The sequence below is a fragment of the Charadrius vociferus genome, unplaced genomic scaffold (assembly GCF_000708025.1).
Source record: "Charadrius vociferus isolate BGI_N301 unplaced genomic scaffold, ASM70802v2 scaffold163, whole genome shotgun sequence".
Taxonomy (NCBI): domain Eukaryota; kingdom Metazoa; phylum Chordata; class Aves; order Charadriiformes; family Charadriidae; genus Charadrius; species Charadrius vociferus.
In genome coordinates, this window is record NW_009648332.1 from 14,880,551 (window position 1) to 14,902,658 (window position 22,108).

The following is a 22,108-nucleotide window of genomic DNA, read 5'->3' on the forward strand; positions in this document are numbered from 1 at the left end:
GGATGATATGTGATGGAATTGTACACATTTAATAATCTTATTCCATGCTTTTTAAAGTTTTAAAGTATTTCAAAATTACAGTGAATTTTTGAGTTTGCAAATTTTATTATTATTTTGGAGGAAGTAGTGGGCAAGAGAGCTTCCCATGTTTCTCACACAAAGACAGTCCATAAGATTTGTTCTCCTAGCATTGTCTATCTCAGTTTTTTTCAGGGAATGTGTGAAAAACAACCAACCAACCAACCAACCAACAAAAACTTAACACACCTGTTCTAGGTACAGACTGCAGGAGATTATTTTAAAACTTTGAATATATATTATTGCTATCTGGGAAATAATTAGTAGCATGCTCATTCTACTTTGCTCCAGAAAATCTAAACCTTTGCATGAAGGAATTAAGAACTGCTATTATGTTGCTCAGAACCAAGACATCGAAGAAGTCATTATTTTGCTTCCACTAGCGTCAAAGGAAAATCTCCTGTTGACCTCAGCTGAAGCAGGTTCAGGGCTTACCTATATTAAATGCATGTACTAGAAATGCTATTTTTCCAATATATCTATTTCATAGTTTTCTAGTTTTACTCCACTAATAACATTGTACAATGGTAGATGTGACAAATCGCAGCTAGAAAGACTTCAATTTAGAAGTCATAATTGTATGCATTTTGTTAATATTTCATGACTGAGGTGATTTAACATTTGTACGTTGATAGATGACATTCTTGCCGGGACTACACAGAACTGAGGACAAATGAATGAGAAATAGCAGCTTTGTTACAATGGACGATTCCATGGAAATTGGCTTTTAGATTTGAAATCTAATATAAGCTTTCACCTCTTGCAGAAAATCCATAGTGGTTTTCAGCTCTATCTCTTGAACACAAGCTATGTATGCTGTTTTTGAAAAAATAAGCTTTAATGTGTTCAATTTTGGAAAAATTACAGCTCAAATCTATTCTTCAGCTAATTTAAAACCAAGCTTCCTATTGAAAATTACCGTGTATATTTAAAGAAACTAAACCTGTAGCAGGGGAAAGTGATTTATATAAAAAGTGGATATCAATTAGAGGAAAATACTGGCTTTGATATTTTATATTTTTTTTACCTTTGGTAACTAATAAGTGAAGAAGAAGCTATACAGTGCATGCATGCACACACACTTGTTTATTTCTTGCATTTGACCTTCCTTTTATACTTTGCTTTGCAATCTATACTGTGTAGTCAATTAGGCCACAGTTCTGCAAACATGGGAGTGAACCTACTTACACGTTTCCAGATTGGCTTTCAGGGTAACACTCACTTTTCAGAAAGGGTAATGGAACTGTCACTGGGGGCAGGCACTGTGCATACTTGTGTTTTTATATGGTACTTAATGATGTTCTAATCCTGATGAACCATCTGGACACAGTTAAAGTATGAAATAATTAATAATGGAATTCCATTAAGTTGCTTCCCTGCTCTTCTTGATTTATTGCTGAAGTTCCCAGCTCAGAATGCTGTTCCATTAGAGAAATCAAAGTCCTAAGATCTAACATTTTGCATTACGTGCAACAAAAGATCTTTCGCTATTGCATAATAAAATATGAGTACTGATCGGATCTTCAATAAATGAAGCCTCAGTATTTGGGGGGCTTGGCTATAACTCAGTAACTAGATACAAGGACACTGATGCTCAAAATAGGTTTTGTATGTTAACAGAGAATGACGGTTAACTGGATTACAGTGAGTGCATATTCTGGTGAACCTGAACAGAGGCTCACATGTACAGATTTGGGGTCTGAGCCCAATTGCCCAGGTAGTCTACCAGGTTTTATATTTACGCACGCAAGTAAAAGTGACTCTCGACTTTTTCTCAGCTCCCACTGAAATTAGCGTGAGTGGTATCAGATCCACATTTATAAAAATCAGGATATTTTTAAGTGTCTGAACAGAGAGACTGGTAACCCAAGTAAAAATTTTGGCTCATGTAACTTACTTTATAACTGTATAAGCTAGTTTTGAGACTGATCTCACCAAATGACTTAAATCTACTGTATCCTCATTTATGCAGTCCTTATTTAGTCATTTGTATGATTTCCTTACACTTGTGTTTAATGAAATTATTTTAGTTCTTCACTTCTTTTTTTATAACCTTCTTTTGAGTGTGGCATGGCATCCTGCCTCTCAGTAGAATTATATCAATGTGTTTAAGATCAGTATAAATAGGACAAACCATATGTACATGCCAGATTCAGTGTAGGTAGTGTAAAAACTTTTTGTTACCTTCATAGAATGAAGTAATTTTCATGTCCATGAACATGAGACCCACCTATAAATCAAACTTCCTACCTGTTACAAAATGTCCTCCTGTATCTTTGTGGTAGAGAAGGAAACTTCAGTCTCTATTTTCTGGATTATCATGTTCTAGTAATCAAGATTAATCCTATATATGTATAATGGGATGCATTTGGAGAAAAGTTTGAGTCACTAACTGTAGTCCATGGCTTTATGGTCCTAGAATATTTTGATCTCTCAGTCTTTGAGACGGTGAGGGGGAGGTGCTAAACTCTCAAACTGAATGCTTGCATGTTTTCCACCTGCTTGCTTTTCAAACCTAGATAATTAGCTGGGGCCTAAGTAACCATATTTCCAAATGACTCCTTGTGAACATGGTCTTCTGTTTCCACAATCTCTGTACGGCTGCATAGCCCCACAAGCTTCCTTCCCCATGCTACATACTGAAGATACTTAGTTGATTTTTGTATGACAGAAAATAATAAATCCTATGTGTAACTTAAATGCTGAGTCATTGTACTTCATTGAACTTGTGGACTTCTGCCATCAATTTTTATCTGTGCTCTGTAAATTGCAAAAAAAGGTGTGATTTTCCTCTTCTATCTGTTTAGTGGACCTTCAGTCCTTTTTTTCCTCTGAAAGGAAAAAACTACTTTTTTGTGGAACATGTCACCAGAGAACAAGACAGGTGATATGTGTGAAGATGAAAAATCAGTTCTCATATGAAAATCTACAGAGAAGGAAGATACCTATGCAAATGCCCTACAAAATCAAAAATAGAGGATATGGCCCAGGAGAGTGCAGAGAAACACTAAGTTGATGAGAGATTTTGCCTTGTCATAAAGTAGTTATTCATCCACGTGTTTAAGCCATTATCTTCATCATATGGGATTTCTAATTCCAAGATCCTTCTATTCCTGCCTAAATGGGGTTCTCTACTCTGCTCCCAGGAGTTGATATGCTGCCAGACACAGCCCTATTCTGTCTCTCTCTTGCAGCTTCACCTGTATGTGAAATGCACCATGTAAGTATGTGGAAAAGGAATGCTTTTGAGATTAAAAGCTAAGACTAGCAAAATTCCAGAAACTGTCATAGCAGAGATAACTGTAAGTAGTAAAATAAATTTAGCTCATAATATCAGGTAGCACAGGATCCCTCAAAGTCACTTTTTGGAAGGGAAACTACTGGGGAGAATAATACTCTGAAGAATACACAGTCCAGGAAAACCTATTTTCTTTGAGTCCAAGCTCTCTTTAGCCTTCTGACATTAGGCTCATAAAAAAAGAGAAAACCAAGTCATGTAGTGACATTTGGACCCAAATAGCATTGCAAAACAAACTACTACCCAAATTGTCCCTTGAGCAGTTCCTAACCCAGGGGCTCAGCATGTCCAATTGCATAAGGCTTGGACCAGATGAGCATTAGGCTCTTACCCAGGAGGCAGTGGGGTCTGTTCCCCTCAGAATTTCTAACTCAGAAAGAGTCTTATTTCAAATGTGAACTATTGTCAAATGTCATGACAGGCAGAAATATATTCAGTTAAAATATAACAACTGGAGTCAAAATACTGACAGGAAGCTGTTAAGGTTTTGTTTTTTCTCATTATCCTGCACTTACCCATCACTGTACTTTGATGCCTCTCAAATGGGTATTTTGAGTTGGGGGGTAAGGAGTGTTCAACTTCATGAACAATAAATGCCTATAGGGGAAAGGGCATCTGCTGGTATCCCAGGAGCCTAAATCCAGTGTTCAAATTTCTCTGTATTTTTTTTTAAATGTAATAATTTATACTTTCTTTTATGTACCATACTTTTCTAACAGTATTACACTGAAGGAAACAAAAATCTACTCACCTGTCAAAGATATTTACATTGTGAATCATCTCTTTGTTCCATTCTATTCCCTCGTATTATTTTTCTCCATCTGAATTGTTGTAATGCAATCAATGCATGTACATGTCATACATATTCCAAAATACGAATTCAGATACACTATAGTTGTTATAAATCCAAGTATAACCACTACAACAAACCACTTCCTACTCTCTACCGCTGGCATTTCTCTAGTACTGAAACACAAATTCATTCATAGTGTGCATGAATTCAAACCTCACGTCAGCAGATGTCAGCGGGATCATCAATCCTCATTATAAAACTGCCTTATTGTTGTATAATTGTATTTTAAAATAATTCCTGATGTTCCTAACTCCCTGACTTTTGTATGCAGTCAGAGCACGTGGCTCCACTGTGTGACAGGAAACAGCTTCACAGTTTGTTGGTCCTGTCACAGCTCTCCAGAACAATGCAGCCGGGATACCTCATACATCTGTTATTTTCCTTTAATTTGCTGACTTTCACATTTATACTCCACAGAAATTTAAAAATTCAGTAGTAGAAATATTTGACTTACTATCAAAAGTAGCATGACGTTTCCATACCCTTGCAGTGAGGGGTAACTGTAACATTCGACCAACAGAAATAGGAAATCAGATGTGAATCCACTTCTTATTTGTCTGAAACAAACAGAAGAGTCATCTTTAAATCATTAAGATGTCTAATTATTTCTTAGCAAGCCAGACAATTTGCTATTTAAATTTATCATTTTTAATATATAAATAAGGTCACTTCCTTCTATTTTAAAATGGTCCAAAAAGAGTTTAAAAAGGAAAAGCTTTTACTACAATCTCAGATTTTACATAAAAATACCTGTTTCAGTAGATAGGCATGAATCTAGAATCACATACTGGGTGAAGAGCAGAGCTGGAAATTAATGCTCTTTTTCAGCACTTTTTATGACTACACTCCAGCTCTTCTTTACCACACAAAAGAAGTACTGTTTCCTCTTATATGACAAAAAAAAAAGAAGCTCCAACATTCTCAGTATTTCTTCTTCACTGAAAGGGGAGCCAATTCTTGCTTTCACAATTTTGTACCATGTAACTTCTATATTTAGAATGTCATAGAAAACAATTTGGAGTATTCTTCTCCAGAAATAGCTGCAGAATTAGCTGTCCATTAACAACACCCCCTCAAGATTTTTTCCTATGCAAAAGTGGACTTATTATCATTATTGTTTATTACACCCACTTGTTCTGCCTGGTCCCTTTCTACATTCTTGTCCTTTCAGTCCTTTTTATCATGTAAAAGCACCACACAATCTATACTGGCACGGCAGCAGTCTCTCAGGCCGACACCAAGTTTCTGGGTGACTTTTATGGGGACACTGACAAGCAGATAGAGCTTTCAGCAGCATCCCAGCAGAAACCAGTCCCCGTATGCTGCAGGGCAATGCGGAGCAGCAGGCAGGTGCATGCAGGTGCCTCCTCACTTCCCACCACGTCTTGAGTTATTTTCTGAGCAGAAAGTTATGTGCACTTCATCTGTATGTCAGGAGCTTTTGTTTGCCATCTCTTAACTCCTCAGACCTGTGAGGCGAGGCTGGTGAGGAGCAGCTGCGGTTCCTCCTGAGGAAAGGAGATAGGGGCCCCTGGAGAGGCCGCGGCGCTGGCTGTGCCGAGGACTGACCTGCTGCATGCTTGATAATTTCATACCATGAGCGTCACAGTCAATATAAATTAGAAATTTTGCTGAGGCGTTCTTTTTCTCCCTTGATAGCTGCCATCCTGGGAACTTCTTGCCCCGGTGCTGGACCCCTGAGGCCTTTTCCCTTCCTCCCGAAGCTGCGGCACTCACAGTGTCCCACATTTGCTGCACACTGCTGGCAGTGCACGGCTTCCTACCGATAGAATGGGCTGAGTCTAATCCTTGCATATTTTATATTGGTATCAGGATCAATATCAGTTCTTTAGTATTACTAATTATTTAGTCTCAGTCTATTAAATCTGTTTATATTTCAACCCCAGGTTTCCTTGGGTTTTTTTCCCCCGATTCCCCTTCCCGGGTGGGGAGGGGTCTGTCGGGTGAGAGAATAATTACCTAAACGGCAATAAATTGTGGCTCCGCAGCGCCGCTGGGATTTCACTGTAGCGCCTTACCAGGTTTTTAAAATAAGGAGAGGTCTCCATTAAAATTTATACGGGGAAGCAGCGGGCACAAAGGTTTGGTGGACCCCAGCCCTCCTCCTCCCCCGGCGGAGCAGGGAACTCCACCGGCCGCGGTGGGGACGTGAGGGGAGGCCGGGCCTGCAGGTGGCCCCGCGCTCCTGCCGGGGAGCTGGGCTGTCCCCGGCTGCACCACATAAGCCTCACTGAAGTAGAAACGGCTGCTAAGCTGGGTATCCAGGAATATTTTCAGGAGTGTGAAAGGCAAACACGCTGGTGCTCTGGCCCCTGGCATGGTGGGCCACTGCAGGCCGGGCAGGAGGCCTGGGGCAGTCGTCCCCAAAATACCTCACTGTAAAAGGTGCACAGTGACAAACATGCCCTTTGAAAACAGGGCAAATATTCCTCAGTCACTTTAAGTAATGTTTTTCTGAAGTCATTCGTTCATTGTGCCGCTCTCTCTTATGCCTCTCAGATCCAGACTCTAATTTAAAGTCATATAAGTATGTAATTGCCATCTTAAATTGGCACAATGGTAGTGGGCACATGTATATGTTTTGGAGAATTGGGTGACGCCCTGGTTTTTAATCAGATCTTTAATGGACCCATGTGCCTTAAATATTTCATTTCTTCAATTGTCATCTTCAATTTGTTATCTTTCTTTTTCCAAGCTTTTCAGAAGGTGGCAGCTGAGATTTCACTGCAGAGCCATTAAACCCTTGAAAAAAATGGCAGCAAATAGTGGGCAGGAGCAGTCAAGATGGGTAACAACAGTTATTATGAGTACAGCTCTGCAGGTACAATACCACTTGTCAAGAACAGCATCTGACTCACTACGAAATGCTGAAAGAAGCATTTCCTATATTCTATACATGGAAATATTTTATACAATGTCAATGAATACAGTTTTTTGAGGATAATACAGTGACATTAGTCTGAAGTTGTTGCTACTATAGTACTGGTTCTTTTGTGTGTGTGTGGTTTTTCTCCGAGCAACTTCTGTAGCTATTTAGTATTCTTGCCACCTGCTATTCTGAGTTATACTGCTTAAGGATTGTCCTCCTGACTCATCATTTTTGCACTGCACTGCTGCTGCTTTCAAATTAGCGCTATGAATAATTCCATCAGAAATGTTGTAAATTTTCTGGATTTTTCGCTGAACACTTTATTTTCTACTAGACAATATCAACATTGAGGTAGATTATTACTCAGTAAGTGTGCAATTCAGTTTAAAATAGTGAGTGATACAGAAACTGATGTATATTTATATCCGTTGGTATCAGAAGCCTGGACTGTGTTCCTCAGTAAAGTGAAAGGGTATGTCAAGGAGCCGGTAATTAGTTCCTGCAGCTGAGACCAATTTCATGCCAGCTGGAGAGAATTTAGAGGCAAGAGGGCTTTGATTCACAAGCAAGGATATCTTATGCTAGCTTGGCTGACAAGGTTATTGCCCCATCTCTGCTGTATAAATGCGTGAATGGTGTTGAAGTAATTCCTGAAACCACCTCAGTTTAAAGCCTGTTCTTATTTGCCTGGTTGTCTTGGAATGACAGCTTGTAAACTGTTCTGGTTTGGGAACAGCTTCAAGAGCAACTCAGTCCATAATATGGTGGGAGGTATTGGAGGGCAGTGATCTCATCAGCTATGCGAGCATAACTCACTCCTAATAATAAGAGCCCCCGCCCTACTCAAAACTACAGCTGTTGGTAAGGATTCCCAGTGAGCAGAGATATGGAAATAGCTGAATACAAATCAAAGATGGTTTTTCTTTTACAAAGGCATTGGTTTTTATTGGTTTTGGTTATGAGCTTTCTCTTTTCCCTGTGCAGCTATCCTTTTCTTATAGCGCTATTTATATTTGTGCATTAAATAATTAACTGTCAGCAGTGGCTTTGAAGCAGAGAGTTTTTCCAAAATTATAGTTGTATTGAGTGTTGTAATATTGAGTGTTCCCTTTCCACACCAATTGAAAGCATAAAGTTTCTGGTTACTGTCTCCTTCAGGGTTCACTTGCTATCCTGACTTTATTTTGTATTCTTCCACTAAATCACAACACTTCCCTATATTAGCAGGTTGGCTACATTTTAAATGGGCATGTTAGAGAACTGTCACTAGCGAAAAAGGATTCTGTGATTTAATCTTTAAAATGTGTTTGAGCAGCTTCTGTAGAACATACTGCAGAAATGCTTTTTGCAGGCTGAAAAATATATCCAAACTCACTCGATTCCGTAGACAATTATGTTGCATTGTACCATGTTCTAATTTTCCTGAGTGAATTGCGTTCTGTCAAGAAGCTTTAAAGAAAATCATGTCCCATACAGATTTTCTGAACTATCTTCCAAATGAAATGCTGATATCTGTGAAAATAATGCAGTTTTATTAACCAGAGTCATAGTAACACACTACTGTATCTTCCTCGCTTCTGCAAATCCTCCTTTAGCACATGTTACAAAAATAGGCTGTAAAATGTTTGAGCTTCTTTATGTATTATGCCAGAGTTTTCTGGTGCAAACTGAATGTATGCATACAAAATTGGCATTCGATGTTTGATAACTTCCAATGCAAATATTTCAAAATGTCATTAACTGAAAAAGTTTAATTAACATTTTACTACTTCTATGTTGCAAGTAGAATAAAAAATATTTTTAAACAATGATGCTAAAGTTCTAGCTATAAAGGTTCAGACAATGCTTTACCAATATTTCTAACTTGTTGACTGAAAACATATTTTAAAAACAACCTTTTAAAATTTATTTAGAATCATGAAATTTCTACAATTCTACAGAGGCACCAACACCGAGTTCGATATTCAGAATCAGTGGAAATTGGATCCGTGATTTTTTCTCTTTCTGGTACAGTACTTTGAAGTTTGTGTTTTTAAACTCTTAAGTTGTAAGGAGGTACAAGATCAGGCCCTGTTGTAGGCTACACTAAACTGAATAAAAGCTGCCTTGTTGGAATGTTGTGCAATAGTGGAAGGAGCTGTGCTGTGATTGCACACAAATCCAGAGGATGGAGCAGAGAACTCTGAGGATGAAGCATTTCCATTGGTTTTACTTTTTTTGGATGTATTGTAGAACATGAAATTTGGTGATCATCAGCTGAACTGTTTAGTAAGTTCTTGTTATGACTGAGCTTTCTCTTTTCCCTGTGCAGCTATCCTTTTCTTATAGTGCTATTTATATTTGTGCGTTAAATAATTAACTGTCAGCAGTGGCTTTGAAGCAGAGAGTTTTTCCAAAATTATAGTTGTACCTCATAAGCGGCTGTCATTGAGTGTTCCCTTTCCATACCAATTGAAAGCATAAAGTTTCTGGTTGCTGTCTCCTTCAAGGTTCTGTAAGGCTGCTGTAACATTTAGTGCCACAAAGGTGTAAGACAGCCACCAAGGTTTTTAGTACTCATGGCTGTAAACACAAGAGTGAAAGACCCTTGGTTTTCTTCTGCCAAGTTGAGTTTGCAGACTTGGTGGTAGCAGAGGAGTTAGGAAAAAGATTCTTTGAGCTGGTTTGATTAGGAAATCACTGAAATTGCAAATATGAAATATCTATTATCTATCCTTTCTTTTTAGAGCAGAAGATGCTTTAGACAGGTAGACGAGATCCTTAAGCTGAAGCATTCCTGAACTATAAGGATTAACGAGGCACACATTGGCCTAGTCTTTTGTATCCTCCATTGTTAAGCCTCTTAAACATCAGTCTTCTTAACTTTCCCTTTCAGAATAACTTAGTTGCCGGCGTTATAATTTCATGTTTCATGGTAGCCAGTTTAGCTTACTTTTAAGATGTTACAGCTGTGTTTATTTATCTTATTTAGAAATGGGACTTGCTGAGCCCTTCAATCAGTCTTTGCATTTGCCCTAAATTCATTCCATTATAGCAGTTGCTTGTTCCTGAAGCGTGTGCTTTCAAAGGCATTCAGATGTCTGCACTTTGAGTGGATTGAACCAGTTGGGTTTTTTTGATGTTATGGTCAGAAATAACCTCTGGGTTATTTGTAGTTTTATCTTAAAAATACTAGTCATCACTGGCCAAATCTTATGATTACCTTTCACTGTGAAGATGTGTAAATTCATTCATGTGTTTTGTTCCATCGCCTTTTAAACTAATGTTTGAATAAGAATTCTGCTTCCTGGTTTGTGGTGAGAATTTAATCACGTTCCTGACATCATTTATACATTTATACCAATTTCTTCAATAGGTGTTGCATTTATACTGGCAGACACTCAAGACTTACTTATGACAAGGGAAGAACCGTTTTTCAAAAGAATTCAGAGGTTCATAAACATTCATCGGAACAGTTTTTTGGTTTTGACAGCTGCTCTTCACGGACCAGAAGAATGGAATGTCATGTTTAGGATTCAGAGAAGGTACGATTTCAACATCAAACCAAAATTTTTATCACTAGGAAGAAATGAAGTAGCTGTCTTAGATTCAGCAATGTTATTTTAGGAATTATTCTCAGGAATATGAATTTTCTTTTGCTAATGCACTGGAAAATTATTTAAAGCCTATGTTTATTAACAGCAAATGAAAAGAATATTAAGCAAATCAATCTGACATGTCATAGGTGACAAAAGGGGACATTCCTCAAAACATAGCAAATAAAATCCCTTTCAATCACTTTAGGGAAGGCTACATAATATAATTCTTTTTAAAGTTTTCTCTTGAACTGGAAAACTGGGCAGTTTTATTAGCTCTGTCAGCATCTTTTCACAGTCATTTTCAAAACACAACAGGCAAGTTTCCTTCATGAGGAAAGGCTTTATTGTGAAGTACAGATTCTTTACCAGCTTTTAAAATCTTCTTACTTGGAACAGTGTCTATTATATAGAGCTATAACAATTGAAATAATCAATGTTATTTTACACCAAAAATATGAAACTGGACATTAAAACTGGTTTCTTTAAAACTGTATCTGTGATTTCTAATGAGGCCTGAAAACTTGCATGCTTCAGTACATACCCGCTGACAACAGTTGTTAGGTTGTGCTCCATTCTTGTAGTCAAAACTATTTTCTGGTAGGCGCCGGAGTCCTAACTGCAGTTGATTTTTCACTCTTGACATCAAAGATGTGACTATTCTAATGGAGCCTTTGATCTTTACCTCCTTGAAACTAGCACCAGTTTCGTTAAATCCTGGGCACACTGCCAAATGCTGATGAGTAGCAGAGTGTATGGGATGAAATGTAGGAAATCTATTACCTATTTGCGAAAATTCCATACATTTTCATGAGAGGTCTTAAAAGCTCTGCCACCATTCGGCAAGAATGTGTTATTCAGCTGACGGCAATGCAAATTCTCACTCTACATTGTGGTTGGTACAACAGATTTTGTGCATGTGTTGATCACTAACAAACGTGATGTTTTGAAACTATTCCATTTTCTAAGTCAGTAATTTTATTAAAATAAAAAGACTAGTTTTGTCATTGCAGGCCATACTAAATTGATGTTGACAAGGCATAATTATATTTTGGATGTATATGTGCTTTGTTACTACTCGGTGTTCTGCTATTGTATGTAAATCACTGACTGAGCTTTTGCATTGGTGGGATTGAAACCTTTGCCGTATTCTCTCAAACCACAAGTCACCTGTTGGATTTTTTAAAAAACAAAGTCCCCTGCTATTTTCAGGTCTTCCTGCATTAGTTTTTCTGCTTATCTATGGTTTTGTTGCAATTGGGAAGGATTATTTTTTTTGTTATTAACAAGAACATTATAGGATTGTTTAACACAATGAAAGTTTTATGTAAGGTTGTGTATATCATGGGGGAAGGAGGAGAAAAGCAATCTTTATCATCACAGCTCAAATGAGCATTCCACTAATATCCTCAGTAAATCCATATATTAATGTTTAAACATCTTGGAGCAAAGACCAGCCTTGTGTACTAATGACCAGTATTCTGCGCATTGACCAAATTAATAAAATACAAACTAAATTTAGATCTGCTGTAATTGGAAGCAGAACTATTGATAGAAATGGATTTTTGTGGATCTAGCTAAGTACCCATAATTGTTTCTTTGTTGCACTTCATTCATTCACCCTTTGCTTAGCCCACTGCTAGTATTAGCAAAGTCACATCTATTTGTTTCCCTAATCCATAAAGGTAAATCAAACCAGTTTCTGCATCAGATTTTAGCAAAACTCAACAGTGACCCAAGTACCAACTCTTAGGGAAGGACACTGCCTAGAACGTTATTATTATTTTTGCCAATTAGAAGAATGGGTAGCCAAGTTCAGATGAGGTATCTAACCAGCATGGGTCTTAATGTGAATGAGTCCAAGTCATCAAGCAGACTGAGGGGAAGAACAGGTGGTAGTCACAAGGGGAGGTCACAGGGGAGTACACAATTGAGCAGTTGGGCACTTTCTTTGGATTAAATTTTTGGTTATTTAAAATTCCTCATTCTTTGTTGTTAAGTCCCTATCATGTTTTAGCTCTACAACAGAAAACAGAAGCAATGCTAACTTTGTTGTTGTTACAACATAATTAAGATACAAGTCTTAAGGAGAGACTCTGTGCTTGCCTAAGCTTTGATCTCTCTTCCATGACTGCACTGAATGACAACTGATGCTAGTATTTTAAACCTTCAGATTCTGTTCTGAAGAATGAATGCATATAACACTATAGAAAGAGAATGAATTTTAGGTTAAATTATTTGAATGAACAAGTCTTCACATGAAATTCTTAGCAGAATTATCCCATTATCTTAATCGCATCTGACGTACAGATTGCTATATTTAGATAGTACAACACAAAGATTTAGTTTGAATTCTGTAATATTTTTAGCATAGTGTTTTTAGATACTTTCCTGTGTTGTTCCAAAGCCATAAAACAAAAACTAAACAAACTTTTTTACTGGCACTGAGAACAGTCAGTCTTCAACAATATAGCAGAAGGTGGTTTAGTTCTCTCTGAACGTACACATGCTTAAGAAGTGTTGATTGATTGATTGTCAAAGAGCCCTAGAAAAGGAAATGAGCCCTAGAAAAAGGAATGAGGCCCTCCAAATCCTGCCTAAACAAGTGGTACAGAAATGGGACAGATGGCTATACAAACAGCATGAAGCCTCCAGTTGCCTTTCAAGATAAAAAGCAATCTTCTATATACTCGTGGTGAAGGCACAGTAAGAAGTTGTTTACATCACATGGGAATGCTTTTTGAGTCTTATGGCATAACAAATTAAATGTGCATTCTAAAAGTAACCTTAACCTTTACTTATTTTGATGTGCAGATTCCTGGGCAGTAATTTACGTATAATACCAGTTCATAATAGTGCTGAAACTGTTAAGTTAATGCTAACTATAGCCAAGGTAAGTCTGGTTGCATATACTTAAACATTTTAGTTTTTCATAAGTATATTAGCCAGGAAAAGCCAAGAACTATAAAATATTTTCTTTCATGGAATTTTTTGGGTCATATTGATCACAATGCCTCTAATACATTGAGGTAGGATTGTCACTCTGATGCTTTAGCTGAGTCTTTAAACTATTGTTAAAGGTAACTTTAAAAGATCTTAATAGCATCTATGAAGACAAAAGAGCTAATTCCACTGGAGTCCTCAGCACAGGAAAGACATAGATGTGTTGGAGTGAGTCCAGAGGAGAGTCACAGAGAAGATCAGAGGGCTGGAGCACCTCTCCTATGAGGACAGGCTGAGAGAGTTGGGGTTGTTCAGCCTGGAGAAGAGAAGGCTCCAGGGTGGCCTTTCTGCAGCCTTTTAGTACTTAAAGGGGGCCCACAGGAAAGATGGGGACAAAGTTTTTAGCAAGGCCTGTTGCAATAGGACAAGGGGTAATGGTTTTAAATTAAAAGAGGGAAGATTTAGACTAGATACAAGGAAGAAATTTATTATGAGGGTGGGTGATAAAACACTGGGACAGGTTGCCCAGAGAGGTGGTAGATGCCCCATCCTGGAAACATTCAAGGTTAGGTTGGACGGGGCTCTGAGCAACATGATCTAGTTGAAGATGTCTCTGCTCATTGCAGGGGAGGTCAGACTAGATGACCTTCAAAGGTTCTTTCCAACCCAAACTATTCTATGATTCTAATTCAGCTCTTACTTACTACTTCACTTCATTTAGTAGTGCAGAATCCGTATGAGATCTAAATATGTAATGACTTCAACTTAAAGTAAAAATGCCAATCTGAAAACTCTAGTTTTAAGAGTTCTGGATTTTTAACGATGCACATACTAGTATGTTATTTCTACAGCTTAGGGAGTGTAATTTATCTTTGTATCTGCAACATATCCTGTATGGATCAACACATTATTAAATCTATTTATTGAACCTCTTTAAAGAACATTTTTCTATGAAAATTCTAACTTAGATACAATCTATAACAGTATTAGCAGCATCCCATGTACCAGAAATAAAAAGAGCAGGGGGAGTGACATGTTAGAAATCAAACATGAATCTACATTTTGCCCTTTCCTGAAGTGGGCATCTCAAAATAAGAAGCATTAACCTATTCAGAGTATTCATCATTTTAAAAGTGTGTAAGCTATATCTCGTTTAGTATATGGCAGAAGCTGTTAAATACTTATTACGATGTTGAATGTTGTACTTAAACTTTTTATGGACTCTACTGATGTCTGCCCCAGTCTCTTAATATAGCATTAACCTAAAAAGCTTTTAAGATTACTACTGATACTATAAACTTGAGTTTGCTTTTCTACTTGGTCAGAATGTTTACACCAGATTTCAACAGGAGAGCTCTATAAGAAGTGATGATAGTATATACCACAGACCTATCAATTGCCATTATGTTATTTCTTACTGATGCAGTGCAAAGCCAGTTTAATGAGCTCATTTTTTGCCAGAGAATCCCTAACTGGTATAGGGCCTGGAAAATGACGTTTTTTTGCCCCAGGTTAATAGGCATGGCCAAGGGAGCAATACCATCCAACTAATACTGAGCTACTGTACCCAACTCTTGCTGAAATACTATCCAGATAAGCAGATGCAATGCTGCCAGGACTGGTTATTTTAGGATTAGTCTTGCACCTAAAGGGAGATCCAATCACCTCTGTGTCATCATTCCTGAATGTCTACTTCAGAAAACATGACTCAAATTTCACAGCTGAATAATTTTACAGTTGTACCATCTGAAAAATAAGATGTTGAATATTCTATTACCTAAGAGTTACTGTGTCCTACTCATAATATTTTTCTTTCCTCCAAGATAACTTCCAAGCCACAAGCAGATGATATTCGTTATCAAATAGCAAAGACAAAAGCTCAAATATTAGAAAATAGTCCAGTTTGGAAGATGCTTCAGGAGTACCAGTTGCATTGCAATTAATTTAGTATTTGAGGTTTTTTATTCATAAATAGAGTGGCTACATTTTAAACAAAATACAGATCGTTCTTAAAAATATAATTACATTTCAAAAGACTGTACATACAACTTACGCACTTGGAATGAAAATTTATATTAAATAGCTATACAGTGAAAAATAGCATACATTATACCAAATGTGCATTCTAAGAAAAAAAAAAAGTCATCCTTGTTTCACCTAAAAAGCCATCCTTGTTTTAACTTGATTCTGAACTTAGGAGCTCGTCTGTTTTTAATAATTTCCCAAAATATTTGATATCTTACGGAAAACTTTATCATTAAAAATAAGGATGATAAAAAAAATTCCAAAATGCAGGCTTTCCATGCATAAACAGGTGTATGTATGAAATCTTATACAGTGTGGTTTTTAAACAGAAGTGTTATCTGTTGTTTTATTAAGTTTTAACGTCTTATTTGGGTCAAAGTTAATGTGTTTTTCTTTAAACCTGTTTTCATTTGCGAGTTTTTCTACTATTATCTGTCTATAGCTTATAGTCCTGTCTGTAAATATAGAAGCTTGTTTGTCAACGTTAAAAAGATCTAATAAAAAATACCTTGTGCTTAAACAGTTCTTTTTTAATGGTTTTCCAGTCACTTTATAAAAATCTTTTTAGTTCACAACACCAGTCAGCAACTATTATCTAACAAATTTTGAAAATGAACAGAAAAATGCATAACCATACCTCCTTGCCACAGCATAAGAACAAAAAAACCGCCTTGATTTTAGTGTCTAAACTTAAGAAAAAGCATCAAATTCTGAAGAGGAATGCTTTGGTAAATAGGCCATCTCTGTGAATCGCATACAACAACAGCAAAAGAAAATAAAAAAAGAACAGCAACAAGACATAGGAAGAGCAGCATTTGCAATTCTTCTAGAGGCCACTCTAAATTGCTCTTCTTTAAAGGTTGGTAGCCTCCTTTTCAGCTAAAGTCTCCTGGTCAAAATGATCTGACAAGAAGTATGTTAATTGAAATACTTCAGCTGACCTAACTATTTTCATCCATTACAGCTTTTATTTTCACTTCAATGAGTTCTTCTACTCGAGCTAGAACACTTTCTATTAAATCAAATGTGAAGAGAGCAGAGTGTAAAACCTGAAATGACAAAAGAGATTAATGTTATTTTTACAAGAAGAATTTTTCTATTTTTTTTTACCTCCTGTATGTGTACATTTGTCTCCAGATTGAAAAGAAAATTTCAATACTTCTGAATAACTCTGAAGGAAATGCAAACTCACCTGAAGCTGCATTTCGGTAGTCATGGCAGGCATCTTTTCCCCACTAACAGTTACAGAACAGATTGTGTTAGAACTGTGCGCCTCTGTAGAAGAAAACCAACCAGAGATCAGGCTGCTGTTTCATGTAACTTTTAGAATGAAAGGAATATTTAATACATTAGCATTTCTAGACAGTAATTGTTAAAAAACACAAACCTAAAGATTGACCAAACACAGGAGAGAAGGTGCTGAACCTTAAGAGGAAGCCAGTTTGAGCTGGATGCTATCTCTACGCTTTCTATCTCACATATGACTACATTACTAAACAGGCAATATCTGCAACTCAAAAAAAAATGCATGTAGTTAAAATTCTCCTTAAAAGGAAAAAAAATTATTAAATCTGATTGGGTTGTGATACATTTTTAATATTTCCACATCCAGAGAGAGAGTAGAAGGTTCTTTAACTTGACTTAATGAATCCAGACATGAAATACATATATTAAGAAAAGGCTGCAGGCTTCTCTGTTTCAGGCAGATTATTTGCAGCAGCCAAAACTACAAGGACAAGTCTGAAAACTAAGGGGAAAGACTCTTACAGTCAGACCACATATTTGAAATTCAACAAAATGCTTACAAAGATTATACATTGGGGAAAAAGGCTAAACCATTTACTATTATGAGTTAGATGTCTCTTGAACTCAAATCTCTTTATGCTTTGTCAAAGGCCAGAGAAATGTAAGAGGGACTTAAAGAAAAAGCTTCCTGATTCATTTTAAAGGATTTCTTTTAGAAAGATATCCACAGGTTACCTTCAGAAAAATTCCCCTTCTCTGCCTCATATAGTTTACAATAACAGAAGAGGATAAGACTAGGGGCCAAAAGCCATACTACATTTTCGGTAGCAGAAGCAAGTTCCTTGGGCTGTCTTAATTATACTGCAGACCACAAAGGAACAGAGGATCTGACATACACAGAGATTGCCTAAAGCAGCTATAGCTCTTATGCCCTGTGGAATGTGCCTGCTTAACCCACAGCAGAATCTGATTCTGTGTGTCAGATTAAAAAATAAAAAAATCAGGAATGTAATCCTTCAGGCTTTAAGAGAGTACCTATTTGCTCTATGAATGATTTCTCTTGTTAACCTCCCCACACCTAGTATGACACCTAAGGGCTATATATTCAGAGAAACTTAGATGCTCCTGTCTAACCTTAAGATCAAAAGTGTAAATGCAGAACAAGCTTAGAAGATCTTATTGTGACATTTCTATAAGGTTTCCATAAGGTTTACAAATGCAATGAGATAAACAAATTCAGATTTTTCTGACCAATTCTGAAAATTATTAATGTCAAATATAGCATCTACTGAATTACTATTTGAAATTCAGAATAGGGTCAACAGTTAAGTAAAACACGATCTATACAGCACTCACCAATTCTTTGTTTCCAAAGGATTTCCAAAGTTTCTAAATATGAACAAAGCTAAGAAAAAAAAGAAAAAAAACTAACCTCTTCTGTTTTCTTTCTTATTCTTTATTTCAGCTTCATAGTGCGCTTTTGACATATTGAGTCCTACATGCAGTGGTTTTAAAAAACTTTGCTCAATCTTGGCAAGTGTGGTCCATACACCGGTCTATTCAAACAGAACAGAGAAGGTTACAAATTAAGTTTTAATGGAGCATTGCAATGCTAAGTTTTCAAGCACGAGTTTTTAGATGAGTCTTTATAACATAAACTTCTGTGCTGTGAGGAAAAAGAAAAAAAAGACTCATCCATTTAAACATGAATAGCATCACGATGGACATTTAAGTTCCTTTTCCTTGCTCTCACATTTTCACTTTTTTGTTGAAAATTGGAGGATGAAGAAGCCAGAAAAAACAAAGGCAGGTGGGTGGGCAAACTTAGTACATAGGCTGTTAACTACAGCAATGGAAATGCACATTTTCAACTTGTTCTCATAGGCAAAGCTGAAAGGATCTTGATATCGGTGGGGGAAGGTACGAGCCACTTTCTCAGGCTAGAATCTCTACAGTGAGCAAACAGCGGTTGTAGATCCCCCTAAGATAATTCAGCAGCAAAATGGCACAAAGATTTAAATTCATATTCCCAAATTAACACTATATTGCGATGCCAAATGAAAGCTCTGATAAATGTCACGCTCCCGAAATATATAAGGGTCTTGTCTATATTGCATTCAATTTAAAAAGCATTGTAGGAATGTTACTGGATACGCTACTACCCCATCCTTAGGCACAGTAACCAAAGCAACACATGAACTTCTCCCCAATTTGGCGTGGGTGAAAGGAGTTTACAGTAATGGCACTCAGGAAGCAAGAGATAAAAGGAAAAGATGCTCAAAAGCAAGGCTGTTCAAGGTTACACAGCCCGAGAGGAAAAAGTCTCTGCCTTGGCACCTTAGCAGCTCATAGTTCCAAAACTGCTGTAGAAGGAAACAAATATAAAGCAGTCTTTGTGTCTTCAGATATAGGAACCATTATGTGACTCCTTTCTTCAGGCAGAGTAAGGACTCAAAGGGCAGAGTAAGGACAATAAAAATAAGAACTCTCAATGTTAAATAGTATTGTTGCTTACAGCAGAAAATTCACCAAATTTTAATGCTAAATGACACAAACTTAACTGGTCAAACAAGAAAACCAGTAATTACTTCCACCAGAATGGCGCTAAAAATGAAGAAATAACTTTCCAGAAAAATACTGATTTTTAAACTTGATTAATGAAAGTGCTTGTTACACAGCAATCCAAAAATCTGACCTGACACGAAAGGAAGCATTTTCTTTCTGCCTCACTTGCCCTATATGAAGGGCGACAGGGAGAAAGCCAAGAACTGGCAGGGCTTAAATTTAAGGGAAAACTTCAGAAGATGTGATGCTATTTTCTCCTCAAACTGTAGGGACATTCTTTATGTCAGGTACTAGACAGCACTATTACAGCAATTGTGTGCTACCATGTATAAATTTTTACTACTAATAAAAGAGGAATACTCTCTTTTCTTACAAAGCTATGCATTTATGCAAAATTGAATGGACCATAATAAGCACTTTAATAGTAATCACTCTGTAAATCTGAGAAATTGATATAGTCTATCAATACTAACTAATTACATAAATAGTAAATTAGAAATGCACCAGTTAAAAACTATTATTACTATTCATTTTCATTACAGTTTTGGTAATCAGTGCAAGCTATATTATTATTACTCTACTTAGATTAATAACATCATTAGGCACTTCAACAAAACATCTCAGGATACTTATTGCTGGTTCGAATATTCATCTGACCATGATACTGCTTATTCAAGTCAGGGAAGGTTTTACTGTACTTTAAAACTGAAAAGCAATTTTTCTTTAAACTGTCACTAATTTAAACAAATATTTTAATGCAAAAATCAAAACATTGAGTGCTAAGGAGAACAGTTTGGGTTGGAAGGGACCTTATAGGGCCATCTAGTCCAACCCTCCTGCAATGAGCAGGGTCATCTCTTCAACTAGATCAGGTGATACTTGTTCACTACATGATATAGTGGATAAAAACCTAGTGAATTGCATAAATTAAGAGGAATGGTGGAACACAATGATTTGAAAAAGCCAACAGAAGTTGCATTTACTATTAGAATAAGTAGCCCTTTGGTAGTGGAATGTAACTGGAAACCTAAACACAAGTAATTCCATTGGCTCTTCAATACTGTAATGACACAATGCAAGTCAGAGCACTTATAAATCAGCTGCGAGAATATGGAATACATATATTGACTCAGTTGTGAGATTCAAACAAGCTTCCCCTTGAGTATCTAGGAACACATTTCCATGAACTGCAGGTGGACAGGACTGACTACACAAAACCAGCAGATCCATCATAATCTACTACACTGAAAAGCCATACAGCAGTTGAATAACAAATACAGTTTGTACTGATCTACTGGTAACAAATGTTGCTGACTGCTTCAGACAGAAAAGAGCTAAACAAAACAGAGAAGAAAGAGGTGGGGATTGCAACTAAAGCTATAAAATTCTGCTTTAAGCTGAGGTAGCATAATATTATATGGGTAAAAGACAAAAGGGCAGCTTCAATTTTTTAATATACTGCAAAGTTTAAATACACAGAGTATTTCTGAAACAGCTACATTCAAACATCCACACACAGGAGAAATGAAGGTAAAGAGGTATACCTATAATAACTACACAAGTAAACTGCAGTGGTGGGCAGTTTAGGCTGGCAAGTTACCTTTGTGCATACAACATTCTAGGCTGTATCCAGTAAAGCAACGTAGCAGAAAATTGGATAGGCCAGGCCATTCCTTTGTTACTTCAGCAGATGGATCTTATGGGGAAGAATTCTTTTGATGCTGGTACCTCGAGAAGCTTTTAACATGTACCTATCATGCAGCTGCACAGTTGCTGCAAATATAGAATACTGTTCTGCACAGCTGAAAGTTATTTAAATATGATTATTAAATACTTTCTGAGAAATCTTAATACTATTAACTTTTAGCATATCACACAAAAAGTATTTTGCCTAGAGATGAATAAAATGGATCTCTTGAACTGTAAAGGTCTGTAGTAGTATTATTATTAAGAAATTCACTTGGGAGGCCTGAGGGATACCACCAAATAAATAAGCAATATTAACAAATATTTTTTCTCATGGGAATACTGAATAGAGATGTCATTGTATGGTGACATACTCTAAAATTATGGACATAGACCACAGTTCATCAGGCAGAGTAAAAGGATTAGCTTGCTTACAGTAACAGTTAAGTATGAACGCAATCAAATTTCATCAAAATAAAAATAACACATCATCTATCTCCTAATGTAGCTAATAAAAACATCACTTCTGGATTACTGATCATTGCAAAGAAAAATGCAAAAAGCATGGTTTTGAATCAAGGATAACTGCATTCACACGAATCCAGCTCTCAGCCCTTAGCTAATCAATCATTTTCAAATCAATTAGTACTTACTTGATTATCACTTTCACAATCCTTAATGACTAAGTATCTCAGTAGATTTAGTGACGCCATAATCCTGTGAATTAAAAATACACTATTATTTAGAACACAGATTTACATTACAGGGATAATAATTTAAATTGTCCATTAGACATACATCCTAAAAATATCCATTTGTACAAAATGCAACCACCCATCTGTTGAGCGTTACAGCGTAGTCTAGAGCACCAGTGTACAGTAACATCCATGTTACAAGAGTTGACACTTTGCAAGTAACATTAAAACTGTCAGCAGATTGGAGAAGGCTGC

General features: G+C 36.7%; 2 protein-coding genes across 2 annotated transcripts in view; one reads left to right on the top strand and one right to left on the bottom strand.

Moving 5' to 3' along the window:
* The first annotated feature begins 7,002 nt into the window (after nt 1-7,002).
* Nucleotides 7,003-15,580, top strand: LOC104286172 (chromosome unknown open reading frame, human C1orf146). The gene is made up of 5 exons (XM_009884739.1): nt 7,003-7,071; nt 9,033-9,126; nt 10,475-10,643; nt 13,509-13,587; nt 15,461-15,580. The coding sequence occupies exons 1-5, from the start codon at nt 7,003-7,005 to the stop codon at nt 15,578-15,580; spliced, it is 531 nt and encodes a 176-aa protein (XP_009883041.1).
* A 1,023-nt stretch (nt 15,581-16,603) lies between these two features.
* The window catches only part of GLMN (glomulin, FKBP associated protein), a 20,732-nt gene continuing 15,227 nt past the window's right edge, over nt 16,604-22,108 (bottom strand). The window contains exons 15-18 of the mRNA XM_009884740.1: nt 21,812-21,875; nt 18,340-18,463; nt 16,855-16,937; nt 16,604-16,711 (exon numbers count right to left, since the gene is read on the bottom strand). Of these exons, the coding sequence (XP_009883042.1) occupies nt 16,604-16,711; nt 16,855-16,937; nt 18,340-18,463; nt 21,812-21,875 (379 nt within the window). The remainder of the gene's footprint in view (nt 16,712-16,854; nt 16,938-18,339; nt 18,464-21,811; nt 21,876-22,108) is intronic.